Source organism: Labrus bergylta, chromosome 17, assembly GCF_963930695.1.
Source record: "Labrus bergylta chromosome 17, fLabBer1.1, whole genome shotgun sequence".
Lineage (NCBI taxonomy): Eukaryota > Metazoa > Chordata > Actinopteri > Labriformes > Labridae > Labrus > Labrus bergylta.
Window position 1 is genome coordinate 13,563,837 of NC_089211.1, and position 18,054 is coordinate 13,581,890.

The 18,054-nt window shown below is 38.3% G+C and overlaps 1 protein-coding gene across 1 annotated transcript; it reads right to left on the reverse strand.

Annotated features, from left to right (window-relative positions):
* Positions 1 to 9,465: 9,465 nt before the first annotated feature.
* nt5c2l1 (5'-nucleotidase, cytosolic II, like 1) lies at positions 9,466 to 16,980 on the reverse strand. Its single transcript, XM_020629886.3, has 18 exons — positions 16,738 to 16,980; positions 14,832 to 14,905; positions 14,571 to 14,688; positions 14,273 to 14,368; positions 13,241 to 13,332; positions 12,997 to 13,054; positions 12,801 to 12,894; positions 12,622 to 12,675; positions 12,452 to 12,535; positions 12,295 to 12,330; positions 12,106 to 12,213; positions 11,959 to 12,025; positions 11,647 to 11,817; positions 11,504 to 11,555; positions 11,216 to 11,276; positions 10,119 to 10,295; positions 9,934 to 10,018; positions 9,466 to 9,842 (listed from the first exon to the last, which is right to left on the reverse strand). Exons 1-17 carry the CDS (start codon positions 16,806 to 16,808, stop codon positions 9,935 to 9,937), a joined length of 1,497 nt encoding a protein of 498 aa, XP_020485542.2. The 5' UTR covers positions 16,809 to 16,980; the 3' UTR covers positions 9,466 to 9,842; position 9,934.
* Positions 16,981 to 18,054: the final 1,074 nt, after the last annotated feature.

Below are 18,054 nucleotides of genomic sequence, written 5' to 3' on the forward strand. Positions count from 1 at the left end.
TTGAAATAGGCTATGCTTAAACTATTGATTAAAGTTGTTTAAAAATGATCTGTTAACTTCAAGGGGAAAGTGTCCCATGGACACTTTATCTCCTTTAATTGGATGATGTTTTATTAAAAAATGAAAATACAGAATTCTTTTGAGAAAATAATCACACTAAACCAGTTTACATTGTTGTAGTATATCTCTAAATAAATTCACTTTCCTCACCACACAAACTAAGATTTGAATAAACTTTTATTCAGTTTTAACACTTTTAAAACTACAAAAACATTTTACAATGAGACATTTCAACAAATCATTGAGTCATATCTATTAGCAATGATCTTTGTTTTTGTCCTTTTCTGTACTGGAATCATTTTACACACAAGAGCTGGAGGGGAAAAGCAACTAAACTTCTGTGATCTTTGAAATACTTTCTAATCACTTTTGAAACATAATGGGGGGTTAAGACGAAATGTGGATTTATTCAGGAGTAGAGAATCATTCATTCATATGATCTGTGAAATTTACTTTTGAATAATTTAATCAACAAAGAAACATCAAGTAGATAAAATTGATTTTTACATAGTTCAATCTAAAAAAATGTTTTTCTTTGGCAACACAAGAAGCTGCAGTCCTTCTGTTTGACATCATTTAGATGTAACCTCTATCGTATTACTCTCAGAGTTCTAACAGCTCATCCTGCTTTTTCCTCTCTTTAAATAATCAGTTTAAAATGATCATGTTTCCTTAAAAAGTCCATGATTCGTGTAAAAGATTCGTTTAGCTAATGTTCAATGAGGCGATACAGATTTCACTCATGTCGGTTTTTATTATTTCAAGGAGGGAAGGAGGGAAGGAAAACGGATCTAGGTTTAACAATAATTATGAAAACAGAGGACATAATTAGATTTTTCAACATGTCTTGTCAAAAAGTCACTACTTTTAGAAGTTAGCCTTCTACTTTTCTCTAGTGTCCCACACTTTGACAGCAACATTTTCAAGTCCAGCCTGAGCGGAGTCATCGGGAGAGAGTGCGCATCCCCGCTCCGAACCTGCACCGGATCTGTCCTGCCCCGCCTTCCATCAAACATTTTTCTGCCGACTGGCTGCACAATCAGATCTTTTCTGAGTGGGATTCTGTCTGATGGGTGTGAGGGGAGTGAAGAGTGGGCCCTCTCCCACTTGGATAATGCCATTATTTCAGCTCCTCTGGCCAGGAATGCCAAATTTCACAGCCCGCTACTCCTCTCTGTGCGTCAATCAAAGCGTCGCGAGGGGCCGAGGCGCCCACCGGGTCCGCCTCCAACACTAACCCGATCCTAGCATTGATCCCCCACGAACAGGATCATACAGGCAAAAAATGTAGTGCTATCAATTCGCTTTTACATATATTGTTCAGGAAGTTTACATAAAACACCAAATGACACAAGTCAGAATATGTGGCCTCTAAATGTCTGTAGACTATTTGTATTTAAAAACGATTATTTTTAATTCAATCAATATTCTGGGACTGATCCCTGCTGTGTATGAAGGAAGATAATCCGGGTTAAGTCTGTAGTTATTGGAGCTAATTTACAGCATTACTGTCCCCCCCAGAGGCCAATTATGGGCTAATTATAATCCGATTTGTAATTTCACAAAAGGCTTTAGCGCAAAAAAGTAAATAAAATAATTAGTGATCAAGTTTCCAGATACAGTGAGGGGGGGGGGGAGGGGGTGATGAGGAAATTTGTGAATGGGACACAGTTAATCAGGTATTCGTTGTACACTGTGACGCTGCCCAGCACGCAGCCAATCGTGCGCGCGCTGGAAATGTTGAACACGCCGAAAGCGGACCAATGGCACGTGCCCTAGCAAAGACTAGCGCAGGAAGCGCCCAATGAGCGCGAGGCATGCAAACGAGGAATTTGCTCCGGCAGGCTCTGAATGTCAAGTAGTCAAAGATGGAGTCCGGATCTGCGAGGCCGTGTGCTCGTGCCGGGAAGACTTGCGATTTTTTTTTTTTTTTTTTTTTTTTTTCACCTCGCCTCCTTTAGCTGCACCACATTTTTGTGCTCTCCGGTCGCTTCCGGTCTTTGAAGGGACGACAGCGCGAGCTCTACGCAGCGGCGTGTAGTGTGCTGCTTTGAGAGGGTTGCTTTTCTTTGTTTTATGGACAACTTTTTTTTTTTCCTTCTCTTTTTTTTTTTTTCTAGCCTGTAACGGATTGTCCCTCCCTTGGCTAGATACTATTCATGCTTTTTGGAGGAGGAGGTTGTGCAGAGAGGAGGAGGAGGAGGAGAAGGAGGAAGAGGAGGTGAAAAAGGAGGGGAGGGGGGGAGGAGGTTGTCCACTGTGAGTTGTTGCCGATTTTTTTTCGCGTAGATTGTCAGCGCAAACTTGGAAGTTGCAAAGGTCGAGAAGCGGAGATTGTGTGTTTTTATTTAGGCGACTTGGAGGAAGAAGGAGGAGAGCGAGTTGAGTGAATCGCGCGCTGCGCATCTGGAAGCTCGCTTCAAAAACTTGATCAGGACGCGATTTGACGCCTGGTGGGCTAATAAACGTGTCCTGCACCTTATTGGGCTGTTATCGCACTGTGATGGCTCTCTGAGGGGGGATATGTGTGTATGTGGTGTGTGTGTGTGTGTGTGTATGTGTATGTGTGTGTGTGTGTGTGTGTTGAGTCCATAGGCTGTTGTGCAATCTAACAAGTCGCCAGTATTGTACCGTGGGCTCGTGAGCTGGCAGGAATGGCTTGCAGGGCAGACCCACAGCCTTCAGGAGGCGTATAGGCCGCTCACAGATGTATGGCGGAGAAAACGTAAAGCTTTCAAGAACAGGTAAAAAATTCAACCAAAAATAGCGTACACCTTGATGTGTTTACAGGAATAATCAGAAGTATCCAACTAAATGAAGCCTGATAGTGTTCTGGAGAATTCCAGCCTTCTTTTCTCCTTAATGCTATAGATAGTGTATGTTGTGTAACAAGGCGTTGATTGTGCAAACTTGCAGGGACCACTTTTTCTTCTTTTAGGCCTTGTTGCAGTTTATTTTGAAGTAGGCCTAATTTCACTGTTATGAATCAAAGCAACTACCTGTGAAGTTTTTTTTGGTCGATCATAATTACTGATTTTATGATTACATTGTGCCAGTGAATCTAAAAGCACGGAGAGGAAGACTGATCCTTTACTTATAGATTCAGAATTAATTATGTGTTATAGTTTGAGGTGATTAGGGTATCAGTTTAGTTCTGTGAAGGTTTGGGAGTGGAATAACCCCCCCCCCCCCCCCTCCCCACCACCACCTATACCACCACCACTACCAGCAGTAGAAACCCCCCCATTTCTCCCCCAAAATTAGAACGCATGTCATTCACTGCAGAGAATAGTATGGGCCCACATGCTGGGAAATTCCCATTCTCCCAGGGTGAGAGTAACCAATGCTGTTTAATTTAGGAAGTTCATTTAACTCCTACACTGACGAGTTGTATTGTTGCTCTGTAGTATTCTGACTTTTGTCACCATACTACATCGTTTTGAGGCATAGTTAAAGCTCTGAAAAGTTCAGTGTAAAAAGTTAAGTGCTGTTGAGATAACAATGACAAAACGTTTGCATACTTAAAATATCCGTTTTTTCTATCTTCTAAGTTGAGTTTAAATGTTTTTTTCGTCTTTCAAAATAAAAGTAGGCCTTAGAAAGAGCAGTTTTTTGATGTCCACTGAGCAGTGGCATTAAAGTTATGTATTCATTTTATTGCTATAAAAAGGTGGGTTGTTAAGTCAGCATGTGCAGAGGAGTCTGATGGTATCCATGTTGTTGTCCACTGCCCTTTTTCTGTTGCACTACTGTACATTGAGATGAGCAGTGCAATATTAAAAGGGCATTGGCTGATGAAACAGAGGCCCACACCTCTCATGCATTAACTTTTAACCTGCACATGGACTCAAGTGAGTGTCCTAAAATATGATTTAAAGTTTCCATTTTATCAACTGTTCTTTATTTTGTAGGAGTAAAAATGTTGCTGAATTTATATATCCTTACTTTAATTCTTACTAGGCAACATAACTTCAAAAGTAAATAGGTTAAATAAAGAAATCAGTACAATTTGAGCATTTAAGTTCCTGTAATTCTCTTCTTTACCACCCATCACACAGCATTGTTTCTTATTAAAATGTAGTGTGAGTTCGGCAGAAAGGAATGGCTGTCCCCATGTCCACGTGCTGACACATGCTGAGGTCAGCTGCTTTGACAATGTTGCACTACTGTACCATCCATTCTAGCAGTGCAATAGTATTGTCATAGCATTTGGCCTCAGCTCACACTAAACGGCTGCCAAAGGAGCTCATTTTTTAAACGGGTTTGTGGAGAAGTGGAGAAGCTGATGACTGATAGCAGGTGGCAGTTCGTTCACAGCAAAGCTTCCTAAACTGTTTACCCAGCAGTGTGTTTACAGATGAGTGTACACACGTTTGTAGGCTGACAGGAGCCCCTTTGACCTGAATTTAAAGCACTTTAAGTATGTTTCAAAATAGACCTTCAAACAGAAAGAAAATAAACTTTAGAAAGCATTTTCCAAAATCTAAAATATTTTTCTCTTTTTGTATTCTGTACTCTTTCTGCGCATTGGTTGGAAGTTGTTTATTGAAAAGCTCCTTAAAAATGTTGCTCATTATTTAAAGAGAACTGTAAAAAAAACAGGGAAAATATAAGTTTAAACAAAAACAAATATATTCACAAATGCAAAAAAAACAACAACAAATATCTTAAATATTTCCAACTGTCTGGAAGTTTTGAAAAAGCAATTAAACCTCATAAAAATGTGAATCATTTAATTAAAGGGAATTGTCAAATCAAATGCAAATTAAAAGGTGTAGGAAATGTTCAATTAGGCCGAATAAGTCCTCAAAATGCATTGAAAAAACTTCAATCTATCAGCGTATCTTAACTGGAATTTCAAGTTTTTGAAAACCAGATTTCTCTCAAATTGACAGTTTTTCCTTTGGAGTTTGGTCCCCTTTTTTTCCCCTTTACCTGTTTTGTCATCACACCAAACACAGTGTAATTGTGCTGATGGTAAAATAAGCAGATGAAGAAAAAAAGGGGAGGAAGGGGGGAGGTTGATGTGTGTTTTTGAGCATCCTCGGTGGCAGCAGCAGCAGGTCTATGGGGGGAGGGGACGTTTGGGAGGAATGTAGGGAGCAAAGGCCCTCTCTTTCTCCCCCCTCTCTCTTTGCATTTTCTCTTCTCCTCTTTTCTTCTTTTCTTTCTTTTCTTTTCCTTGTAGAGATTAGGTGTCACTGCTCCCGTGTGCGTGCCTTATGTTGTAAGCATGAAGTAACAGAGTAAAGCGGTTTGTTTGTTTTGATGGCTGTCAGCGGGTGGAAATGTTTAACCACAGTCCAGTTGCTGCTACAATCCACAGCACATGGAAACGAGTAATTATTAAAAACAGAGAGGAAACTTGTTTTTGGTCACTGATTACCCTGATTCAGTGAAAAGTTTCAGGTAAAAGAATGATATTGGTAAGTGTAAAAAAAGAAATCCCTTTTTAAGGTCTCAGAAAATCAATTTTTTAGTGTGAAGTGAATTTTTGTGAGTGCACCAAAAAAAGAAGGCAAAAGATGCCCTCGGTCACTCCACTGTGTGAAATTCTCCCTGAGTAAAGAACGTGACTTGTTTAGGCTTGCTTGCAATGCTTGCTGGGAAATCCTGGAATGTGTGGAATGGGGACGGTGGTGCTTCTGCAGTTATCTGACTGCATGGAGCTGCAAAGGATCCTGTAATGAAAGCCAACATGTCAACAGTGCCTTCATGTGCAGATTAAACCGCAGAGAATACGGCTAATGAGATAATGATGTCTGCATTTCATTAAGAAAACACAACAAAGTGCTGAGCTTGAATCAAACACTTCAGTCTCCCTTTGTAATGTGTCTGTTTTCTCTTTACACTGGAGCTAACGAAGCATTTTTAAAAGCATGAACAGTACAGTTAAGAGTTTGTGTTCTTTTGACAAGTGAGAATTTGTGGAGAATAAGAACAGTCCTAAAAGCATGTTTGGTTTGAATGAGCCTGTGTATCTGTTGTGGTTCATAAATGATTTCCTGTAATTTTCTGTGTAATCTTCTAAATAAAGTTACTTATATTAATGTTTTCAATTACTCAGTTTTATTTTCTTGAAAGGAAAAAAAATCAAAATGCACAATTTGATGTGTTAAGGTGTTATGTGTGACCTTTATGTCTTGAAGAAACTGAAAACAATGAACTAAAGACTGAAAAGCAGAAACTTAACTCCTGCATGAAAACCTCTGTTAAGTGAGATAATGATATTATGACTGACTGCATGGTTGCTTAGAAAAAGAATTTAAAAAATACACAAATCTGGAAAGCTTTTCTTAGAGTTCATCTCTAATGTTCATAGTTCTTTTTAATTCAGCACAAATAATTTATATCAACCGCTGGGTCTTTCCCCCCTTTATACATTAATGGACTCTGACGACAGCAGACATAAAGATTGATGTGGCAAAAAGAAAATAGTATTTAAGATATATCTGTTTGATGTAATGGTACAGCTTAAAGGAAATCAATAAAAAGTTAGTGTAAGTAGTTGTTGAGTGTGAAGTTAACAGAAACGTGCCGTCACACCACAAAAGAAAGTTTTTCTGAAATCAGGAAAATCAGAAGTTGGAAAGGTCCGATAAGTTTAATATCGTGTGCCTCCTGTGAAAGTGAAAAGGTTTTTTTTTATTTCAATAGTGCACATTATTGTAAAACAAAATGCTTGAAGATGCGCTTTAATTGTACAAATAAGACGACCATCAATTACTCATTCATGTTTTAGAGATAGAGCACCCAGTTTCTCTGTAATGCACACTCTAAAGATCCCCATAATGTAGAAAGCTGTAGAAATGTCTTGGTGTGTATCATGTATCTGATATGAAAGGTGAATATTCTTACTTTATGAAGGTGAACGGAGATTTCTGCACAGTAACATGTGAGTGCAACTCTAAACAGCAGCAGAGAGAAAGTGACACTGTTCACACCTCTGCAGCACAGGTACACTCGATGTGAGGAGACAGCTCTTATATCACACAGCGGCACATTGTCTCCACCAAAGGGAGTGTGTATGTGTGTGTGTGTGTGTGTGTGCGTGCGTGTGTGCGTGCGTGTGTGTGTGAATGTCAGGACACAAACAGTCAATTTGAGTTCTTCTAGCTATATTTGTTTTGGGGAAAAATGTTGTCTGGCTATTTCTTTTCAGCAGAATGAAGACTTTGTGGTTTGTGGTTGTGGGAGAAGTTTGTGGTCTAAATATCAAAAGCAGAGGAGTTTGTATATGTAAATAATTTCTAACAGTGATACACAACAATGAGGTTTTCTTGGAGATAGATATAAAGCATTGATACAGATATCATAACTGCTGCCTCTCCTCACACAGGAACAACATTCAGAGCTGAAGCCAAAGCCACCCAAAGTGTGCAGAATCAGAAATCTGGATAGTGGAAACACTTGGATGACATGAACTGGTTATTATTCACTTAATGAGTTATTTGAAAACTGATACAAATCAATTTGAAAGAAAGCTCACTGCTCCATCTGTTTCAGGAGGTTTGATGTCAAACCTTCAGTTTGTAAACTGATGAAACATAGTTCAAGAGTGATTCGAGAATACAATTCAAATGAAATCATGAACCATAGAGAGCAGAGAGTTTGTGAAGGTCAGAAAATAAAACAAGTCAGATTGAATCAAATAAGAAAGAAGACCACAATTAATCCAGGTGACAAGCAGACAATGACCGAGGAAATCCGAACAAACAGAAATAGCTGTGATAGAGGAAATCAAATCATTGAGGAAATGTGTGTTACTGTGTGTGTTATTGTTAGGTGAGTGTATTTTATGAAGGAGGTGCCATTGAAGGCATAATGTGGACCTGTCTGATAGTTCAATTCAGAAGACCTAAACAATGAAGCAGCAGGAGGGTCATGAACTGACATAAAAACAGGACACTTTCATGAACCCTGTTGAGATTTTTATTGATAATCTTTATGGAGAGCGTCCCTGGATCTTAACGATAGCATTATGTTTGAGTTCTATTTTCCATCCCATGAATTTAAGCCAAAGTCTCAGGTGTTTCCTTGCATTAGGTTATTACAACAAAGATGAGAATATAATGACTTTTAGATAGTCAGATAGACGCTCCATTAATAATCTATCCCCCTATATGGAAGCACAGAACACTTTACGAACACATCATTATATCCCCTGAAAAAAATGCACGTACACGAGTTGTTAGGATATCAAACAGTGAGCGAGAGAGAGAGAGAGAGAGAGAGAGAACACACATTCCTGTCTGCTCTCTCTGATGTGTGACAGAGCTCGGAGGAAAACGTTCAGCTCTATCCTGAAAACTTTTGTGAGAGCAAAACCGTTTTGTTCCTTAAGTTGATTTAAAATCCTTAATTCTTCTCTTCCATCACGCTTTATTTTAAAGCTTTAGTCCGCCAAGATTTAGATCATCCACACAGAATATAAATGAGTCTGCAAATAAATTCTGTGATGCTAAGGATTAAGTTGACTATTTGAATCAGTATTACAATTTGCGACACATTTACCATCAGCAAAACGTTGATGACCCAGGGTTCTCCTGAAATAAGCCATTTTGCTTGATGAATCTTATGACTGAACACTTACACTACTATACTAAGTAAGGTAGTATAATAGTGTACATGGTAGGTTTTGAATTGAGGATATTAACCTTACACAAAGTGTTTTCTAAATGTCATATCTCTACTTTTGAGGAGATGAAATGTAGAGGAGGAGACATGTCTCTTTGTTAGTGCATTTTGTGTGTAATGCCTGTACAAATATCATTTTGCCTATCATCATTTTCTTTATGAATGGTGATACTCTTGATGTTAACATTGATATGTTTCTCTTCAGAGATTTACACAAATATTGATTGATCAATCCTTTCAGCCAATAGATCAGCAGTTGTTTTTATATCTTTAAACACTTTTGACGGTGTTCAAAGTAAACAGTTACTTAAGATGCAAAGAACAGGAATAGATCATTGTTGTTGTTTTTTTTTCAGACAAAGCAATAATAATAATAAAAGTCTGAATTAAAGTCTGATTTCATTCAGCTTTTTTTTCAAAACACACTGAGCAATCTCTCTTGCAGAGGAGATTTACTGCCACCCAGTGGACAAACGTTGTAGTACAAGCGGAGAAACCTGAAGGGATGGTTTGGTTTATAATAATACATAGAAATGGAATACTGTGCTACGAGTGTGCTACAAACTGCAGGTTAGTCTGAATCATCACCAAACTTCACTGTAAGATATCTTAATAGTAAATAAAAAAGAGTCTATACATGTATGATATCACAAAAACTACAAAGACATTAGCAAATAATGTTAGCATGAGCTTTTACATCAGCTAATGTCCTCTAACAGACATATTTAGAGTAATATATTTTCCTCCACAAATAAAAATACAAAAAAATCAAATAATATAAACTCTTTATTGAAATGATACAACAGAAGTAGCACAAACCACAAACAAAAAATTTAAAAAGCTTTACATTTAAAAACCTGACATCAAACGTGCATATTTACCACTAAATGTATCAACAGATAAAGACCACTTTCTTTTCATATATACATTAACCCCGGGTCTGTTTATACTTTAAATCCTTTAAATGTCTGTATGATCAATCTATGTTCAGTAAGTAAACATTACACTGCATAGCAGTTCAACTCCACTAGAGGGATCAATAAATTAGTTTTTAGTAAAAGACGCACATTATGGCTGCGCACCTACAAGCACAGAGGCAAAAGTGCAAAGCATCATAACTTCTTCTTTTAAGACATCTCAGCCAGCTGCAGGAGAAGGACACGTTTAGAAGAAAATATTTAAAGAATTCAGTAAATTTCAAATCAAATTTGAATAATGCATTACACCTGTAATCACCTCAGCTTGTGGTAATCTTGACAATCTCAGAAAGCTCTGATGAAACTAATCCAGCTGCTGGTTGAGACACAGATTCATGTGGCATCTGAAAGAGTTTGAGAGGGAGAGGGAAAGAGATGAAAATAGCTGCTATGATAAAACAATGACATTTTCAAGTGCGTCATAGAGGCAGGAAGTGAACGGACCAGCACTGGGGGGGCCATGAAGAGATAATTTAAGGGGTATTTCAGCAGGTTGATGCAGGTAGATGAGTATAGGTCGGCGTAACGCACAAGCTGGCTGGCAAACAGTGTCTGTCTGGCTCCGCTGCGGAGGAGGCTGCCCATCTGTCCGTAGGACATGTCCATCCTGTGGGTCAACACCTGCAAACACCAACACCAACCACATCAGCAAAAGAGCCCAAACAGCTCATAACGAAATAAGAACAAGCTCAATCATAACTGCTCTGGGTCATAGCAAACATTCTGTTTTCAGTTTCTGTTGCATAAAGCAATATTTGTCTAGAATTAATCTGGTCTTTATAAGAAAACTTAAGAAGCCTACGCACTGTCTTTAGCTTGAACTCGTGATTATTAGGGAGTAACACACAGGAGGGGGTGCTGATACACTAAATGTCAGCATGGCTTTGATTTGTCTATAGGCAAAAGAAAATCACAGTGTGGTGATATTTGGTACGACAGCACCATATCAATCATGATATAGCTTTTATTTAACAGTTCTAAAAGCAACATTTCACAGCAGAAATGAATAAGCAACCACTGATTATTCTGCTTTTAAATCTGTCCTCTGGCTCTGCATAACAACTAGTTGTCCAATTTTACTGGAACTCGATTGTTGCCAGCATCAGTCTTTGAATAATGAAAAGTTGTGATTTTGTTTTTAGTTCACCCAAGGCAGAGAGATTCATTATGTACAAAATGACAGGGCTGTTATACATTTGATCAGCACTCACTGAATAGTCCATTAACTTTGTCTTGACTGCTATGTGGTTATAATATATTATATACCTCTATACATGATGTTAGTTGAATTGATGTATGATATCCCCCCCCCTCCCCTTGTGAATGTACTACTTTGATTTTGTCAAGAGATGGCTTAAAAGTAATGCATTTCCCCTGATTTTGTGTGTTGTAGATGATCTAATTAATCATTATAAGTTTAATTGTTTTGCACTCATTTTTGTGGACAGAAAAGTCAAATTATCCGCGCAACAAGAAGAAAGAAAGAAAAGTATTTTCTGTAGTGATGTGATACATGTGGAGTTAAAATGTGCTGAACTCACTTTAATTCTCGTCTGGATGGCGCTGATGTCAGGACACTCTTTGCTGCCACTGTCCAGATGCCTTCAGTTTCCAAACACATAAAACAAGAACGCTTAATCCCTTCTTGTAACGTCATAATTATTCTTATAGAAGGGAAATAAAATGTTTCAGTAAAGGTATGGTAGAGATGATTTGTCAAAGCTAAATAAAGGCGTGCAAAACATCAGAAAACATTAGAGCTTTGCTGGGACATGTCCACTGTTTCTGAACATGACTGGTTTAATGATTAGAGATGGGCACAGACTCACTTATAAGTCTCAGCTAAGAAGGTGTCAAGAAGTTTCAGTTCCTCAAACAGATCTGGAAACAAAACAAGAAAGTCATCAAGGTAGGAAACTACTGAAAATGATCTTAAAAATTCAAACACCCGATGTTGAATATTTGTTCTTACTTTTTCTTTCCTCCCACACCTGAAGCTCCTTAGCGAGCTCTGGTACGACCAGGAAGGTTTTCCAGCCCTGACGCTTCTTAGATTTGAGGATATCACCAAAGATGTGGTCTCCAACGTAAAGGATGTCTTTACCTTTGACATGTAGCAGATCACAAACGATGTCCGAAGATCCTGCGAACAAAGATTTATTCAAAACGTCTCAAATAACGTGGAAGAAGCCATCCTGTGTTTGTCACTGTTTCAGCCTCTATTACAGTTTTTTTTTTTTAAATGACACAATAAAGAACAAATGCGAACCAATATGAATCTCACCTCCAGAGTAAACAGTCCCATGTTGGAGGTCACCTGTGTACGTCCCGATCCGAAGCTTCCCTGTGTTCTGTAACACCAACATATATCACTGAAACCTGCCACCAACATCAACATGTCCATCTTCAAGTGTCATGGACTTTTTCCTACCGTGTCCACTTGTCTCAGCACAGTCCCCTCTGCAAAGAACAACGGCTTCCTGGTGTCCACGACAACGAGGTCAAAGTAGGAATGCCACAACCTTTTAGGACTTCCAGACTAAGTGAAGAACAATGGTTTATTAAATTCAATTGAGTGAGCATTAAAAGAATATTCCTACAACTGTAAGAGTGCGCTTACCTTTACATTAGTTTCAAGCAGGTATTTCATAATGGCCTTAAAGATGGAAGAAATAGTTATTGGAAAAATGTGCACTTTGATTTCATTTTGAAGGTTCAGGCTTTGTTTTTATGTAAATAGTTGTTACAAGTGTTAGCTTGAATATTTAGAAAATCACCTCTGTGTAGTTGTAATCACTGTTGGTGGCAAGAAAGACCTTTGCCACTTTTTTAATCCGGGTCAGAAGTACAGAGAGATTTGGCTGCAAAGAACACATTTTCTTCCTTAATATTTCAAACATTTTTTGTCATAAAACTCATAGCAATTTGGTGCTTGATCGTGTCTTACATCTTTGACAACATATTTCTCCAAATTCTTGATGGTTCTATCCTTCAGAGCTCCCTGCACAACGAACAGACAAACAAACGACACACAGTTTAACAGTTACTATACAGTCCAATAGGGACATGTAATGGTTTCCATCGCTAACATTTCTTTACATTTTAAACAGAGATTTATGAATTTACCGTATTGTGAATAAAGTCCATTGCATCTCTAACATCCTGAAACATACTTCTGAAGGACATAAACAAGTCTCCATGCTGGTAACCCTTCTCCAGGCTGGAAGAAATTAAACAAGATTAAAAGAATGTGGTAGAGGGATAAATATTATGCAAAAGAGGAGCTTTTTAAAAACCATAGGGGGGAATCATTTCCACTCACTTTGTGTATCTGGTGCATCTGGTGAAAAAGTCCACAAGGCAGGTGTAGAGATATGTCTCTGCACGGTGCATGCAAACAGTTCAGTTAGCAGAAACAGGTCACTTGTTGATGTTGAATCAACATTTATGAACTTTTATTCAGAATGAGTTTTAAATTCGGACAAAGTTATATTTCTATTCTTCACCACATAATATCTTAATTTAACAAACCCCACACTGATATTCAAAACAGGTGAATGTAATACCTGACAGATTGAAGACAGTGTTGAGAATGTAGAAACGGTCGGTGTCATCTCTTTGAATGAACTTGTTGGGGTAGTAGTAAGCGATGTTTTCTCTGTGGAAACAAACATACTCTGGTAGATGGACTTGAGCTTATATAGCGCTTTTCTAGTGTTCAAACTACTCAAAGCGCTTTTACACCTACCCATTCACACGCTGATGGCAGTGTGATGTAGTGAGACCATCAGAAGTAACTAATTCAGATGCATTCATACGCCGCTGACGAAGCAGCAGGAGTAATTCAGGGTTAAGTGTCTTGCCTAAGGGCACAGCGGACATGTTGCTGCAGGAGCTGGGGGATCAAACCCTCGACCTTCTGGTTGAGAGACGACAACTCTACCAACTGAGCCGCAGCCGCCCTCTGGTAAGCACTAAAAACTGACTTAAACAATAGAAAACTATATGCACCAATTTACATTCTGGGGCAATTGAAACTCTTTTTATTATCTATTAGGAACAAAGCTAATGAGACATATTAGTGTTTATCTGCTGCTTTGTAGTCACAGTTAAAACAAGTAAAGCCACATTGATGCTGCAGTCATTATCAGCTGTTTGTTTCCTATTGTCTTTAATAACCAGAGGTAATATCAGAACGAACAAAAACATAGAGGTGGTTTAATGATTTAATTCTGTACATAAGATGTATCTCATTGTTATTTAAACATTAAATTATATTACCTACTATAAAATGAGGACACATATTCATTGCCATTTAGAGTAACATTTGTGATGAACTGACCTCAGACAGAGTCGATGTTACGGACAAGATGCTGAAAAGGAAACCTGTCGATAAGTGTGACAGCCTTATTCAAGCTAACTTTTAGTCACCTTTGATAACTCTTTTATTTACTTTAAATTTTAAAGAATTGATTGAATTTTTCAGTGATGCTTTTTTTGTTAATTTATGTGCCTGCATTTGTCTCTGGAGCTCCTCATGCTAAGATGGCAAATGTAAAAAACAAAAAAACATTTCATCAGAGCATTGCCAACTTTACCCTTTGAGGAAGCGGAAGCCGTGACTGCAGATTAAAATATTCCCGTTTGAATCCACCTTCAAGAGGTTCCCATATTTGGTGTCAATCACCAAACCGCTGAGGATGAAGAGAAAAAAGAAACAGGAGGTGTGATCATGGTTTCCAAGACCTGACATGAGCTAAGAGGTAAAGCAGATATAAAGCATGTAACTCAAAACAGTTAACTGTTTTAAGGGATTTATGCTCAAATTTAGAAACAAATAGACAGCTGTGGTAAAAGTCATGGTTTTTCAGTGAAAGGAGCAGATATTAACCCTACCGTGTGGGGAAGCTAGGATCGTACGTGTAGCGTAGAATCTCATGAGGATACCCAATAGACACCATTTTGTCTCTGATCATCTCAAAGCCCATGCTCTCATAGTCTGGGGATGTGTAAACTACAAACACAAACACAGTAGAACCATTTAAAACCAGTGTGTCTTTTCTAACCAGTAGACGTCAGAGAGAAAGATTTCAAGTTCATTAGCTCTTCAAGATGACACTACTGTTTATTTCCAAACAAAGATCTGGCTTGACTTACTTGCCATGGTGTAGTCCATGTCAAATCCATAGCATCTGATGTTTTCCAGTGTCAGATTCCTGTTGACAAACACCCTGAAATCAAACAGAACAAACAGAACGGTCATCTGCAGTCACATGACCAGTCAGTGGCTTCCTTTAAATCTAGATTAAATTTTCAAATCTCTATGAAGCTCTATTTGGTAAGGCACCATCACATCTTACAGAGCTCATAGATCCATATTAGCCATCTAGAGGATTCGCCTGCTTGTGGTACGTTAAGTCTCCTAATAGTCTGTGAGGTAGAGCTCACTCTACTTTTGTTAAAGCACCGCTCTCTGTCTTGGCCAGGGCACTCTTGTCAATTCAGATTTTAAATCCCAATACATTTTTCCTGGTTAAATCACTGGTTAAATAACTTTTAAGGGTAGACTTCATTAAAACTTTGTTTTTCGATAAAACACAGTCAGTAAGTTAGGACTGACACAGGTTTAGGACCAACCCTATGATGCTATAGGCTTAGACTGCAGTACCTCTCTCACTCCATCTGTACGTATTCATGTTCCACGCACGTCTGCAGGGCACATGTCTACAGGAAAAGACACTACACTTTCCCCAGCCAGTAGGCAGACAGCTCTCCGCAAGGATTCTGGTTCTGTTCAAGGATTCTGCCTCTTAAAGAATGTTTTTTTTTTGCCACTGTTCATATTTGGTCTCTGTTCATGAAATTTAAAAATAGTATAGCCCAAAGATCTATACCTGCCCTTTATGTAAAGTGTCATTCAAATAAGTGTTTGTTGTGAATTGGAGCATTATGAATCAAAATTGATGAGTGATAAATGAACAAGGTTAAGGATGAGAACTTGAATGTTACATACATTCAGACTATTCCACAACTGATCAGGTATTTACTTGTCAGCTTGTTTGCATTAATGTTCATGAAGGCCATCTGAGGTGAAGAGACCTTTTCTCTTTAAAGTCAAGATTTGCGGCTTTTTTCTGTCATGATATTAATTACCCTTTGAGGTTGCTCTTTTTCATCAAAGGAACATCTATGTCAACATTGGTTACTTTGTTTAGTTCCTACTCCCTCCTTAAGCCATCGTGGGGGTGGAGCAGGGTGGAGGGTAGAGATGTTATCATCACCCTCAACTATCCCCACCACTGTTTAAAATACCCACCACTGTTTAAAATGCCCACCACTCTTTTAAAATGCCCAGAGCAAACAGAATAAAATGAAAACAGAGGAGCTGTGATGTGTTTGTAGCTGCTCACTGGTGTAAGTCTACATGGTGTCCTGTGTCATTTGCTACCAGACGCTCGTGTTTATCAGTGACACCCTGACAGAGGCAGAGAAGCCTATCTGCAGCCCCTCCAGTCTCAACCCCCCTCAGAGTTCATACTAACAGGGCCGCTTTAAATAATTTACCTGGAAACTCTTTAGTTTATAAGTGTGCTACTGCTGAGCAATGTGGATCTTTGAGATCAGCCCTGCAAATAAAAGCTGTCAGGAAGTGATGTTTCTGAAGTGGGCAGATGCTGGATTCAGTGTCTGCTGATTTAAATATTTAGTGACAGAGAAAGAAGAATCAGGTAAGGTATAAGCAGGTGTGAGGAAAGCGATTGAATCTTTTAGGAAACCAGTACAATTTTTTTTAGTGTTGCCTGATTCTTACACGAAAAAACTGTAAGAAAATGTAAAAAAATATACATAAAGATAATTAAAAAGTCACCTGATCTGAGGTTATAAACATTGAAATACGTTAATGATAGAATGTAAACTACTTTTTTCTTTAAAAATATAAATCTCTTAACTTATTCTGAAATTTGACCATGTAACAGGAATGAAAGGAATCATTATTGCTTTATAAGACCTATTTCAAAATATATTTTTGAGTGTTATAAGTAATGACCATAAATGGACTCACTTTTGATGTAATCCTCTGTGCGGCTTTGGCTCCGCAGAGGAGATGCTGGCATCCGGGTCCGTTATGTCCATTATCTACGCAAAACTTGCTGCTGTCCAACTTCTGAGAGTTTACATGCACATGGCACTTTGCGCCGTGGGAGGAATTTAAATGCCCAAATGCACACACACTTTGCAGGCGTGAACCTGTTTGTCTTATTTACGCAGGGTTCAACTCCTCCCTGCGTATTTTTGCTTTTTGGTGACGTTTTTTTCTGTCATGAATTCCTCCTGTGAGACGTCGTGTAGCGTTGAGAGTGTAGATAGTGTTATCAGAGGAACACACGGGCTGCACGCCTGCGTAATTGAAAGGAGTTCCCTCATGACACAGAAGTCCCGCTGTGACCCGAAAAGATTAACTTTGATCATCATCAAGTTATTTTGAATGCTTGAATCGTGAATGTGCCAGGGAAGTATTGCCAGCAACATGTGGCGTAACAAAGAATTTAAAAACATAGATAAATACATCAGAGACTAGAAAAGCTCTATAAGCTCAAGTCCATTTACCACTTACCATCAGCTACCAGGTCTATATATTTATCATATTCACCTTTTACTTTTTACCTTTAAGAGAATGCTGAAGAAGTTACATGTAAAATGCATAGCTTCATATGTACATGCATACTGTATATTCAACCACACTTCAATACAATGTATTAGACTGCTTTGTCAGAAACAAAGACTCCTGTTAGTGTTAAATGATGGCTTAAAGTGATTGTGAAATAACTAATGCATCAGTATTAATTTAATTGTTACAAGTGGTCAAGATGAAAATACTCTTAACTAAGTTGAACTCTTTTTCCAAAGCTTTTTTTAAATCAAACATCTGAAAGATGAAATTAGGCTAAATTAACATCTTTCAAATATGACACTGAAGCTGAGTAAAATATCGCTTTCTAAGGAAACTGTCAAATTATTGTTTGACAATGTTTGAGGTTAAATTGTGTTTCTAAAATGTGTCCTACTCAGAACACAAGAACACATCTGTGATAAACACAATATGCAAATGTCACACCCTCACCACCCACCCATACGCACACATGCACACACTTCAGGCCATTTGTCCTACTTGCAGCATGACATTTATGCAAGTGGACACTGGATGTCCTGAGGTCTATCTCTTTTGGCAGAGCATGCATGCCTAACTGATAACCTCCCGGGCCAAACCATTGTTTGAAGCTACAAGAAAAACACAAACACAAAATAAACAAAGTTGTATGTCTTGATGGAAGCCTTGAGATTGTTTCATTTAAAAAAAATAAAAATAAAAGCACTAACC

Excerpts from the sequence above, each read along its gene's own strand:
- nt5c2l1 (XM_020629886.3), bottom strand. The coding sequence starts at position 16,808 with ATGGACATAACGGACCCGGATGCCAGCATCTCCTCTGCGGAGCCAAAG. Across the intron at positions 12,676-12,800 it reads TGGACTTTATTCACAATACG|GGAGCTCTGAAGGATAGAAC; the intron begins GTAAATTCATAA and ends TTCGTTGTGCAG. Across the intron at positions 11,556-11,646 it reads GGTGTGGGAGGAAAGAAAAA|ATCTGTTTGAGGAACTGAAA; the intron begins GTAAGAACAAAT and ends TTTTGTTTCCAG.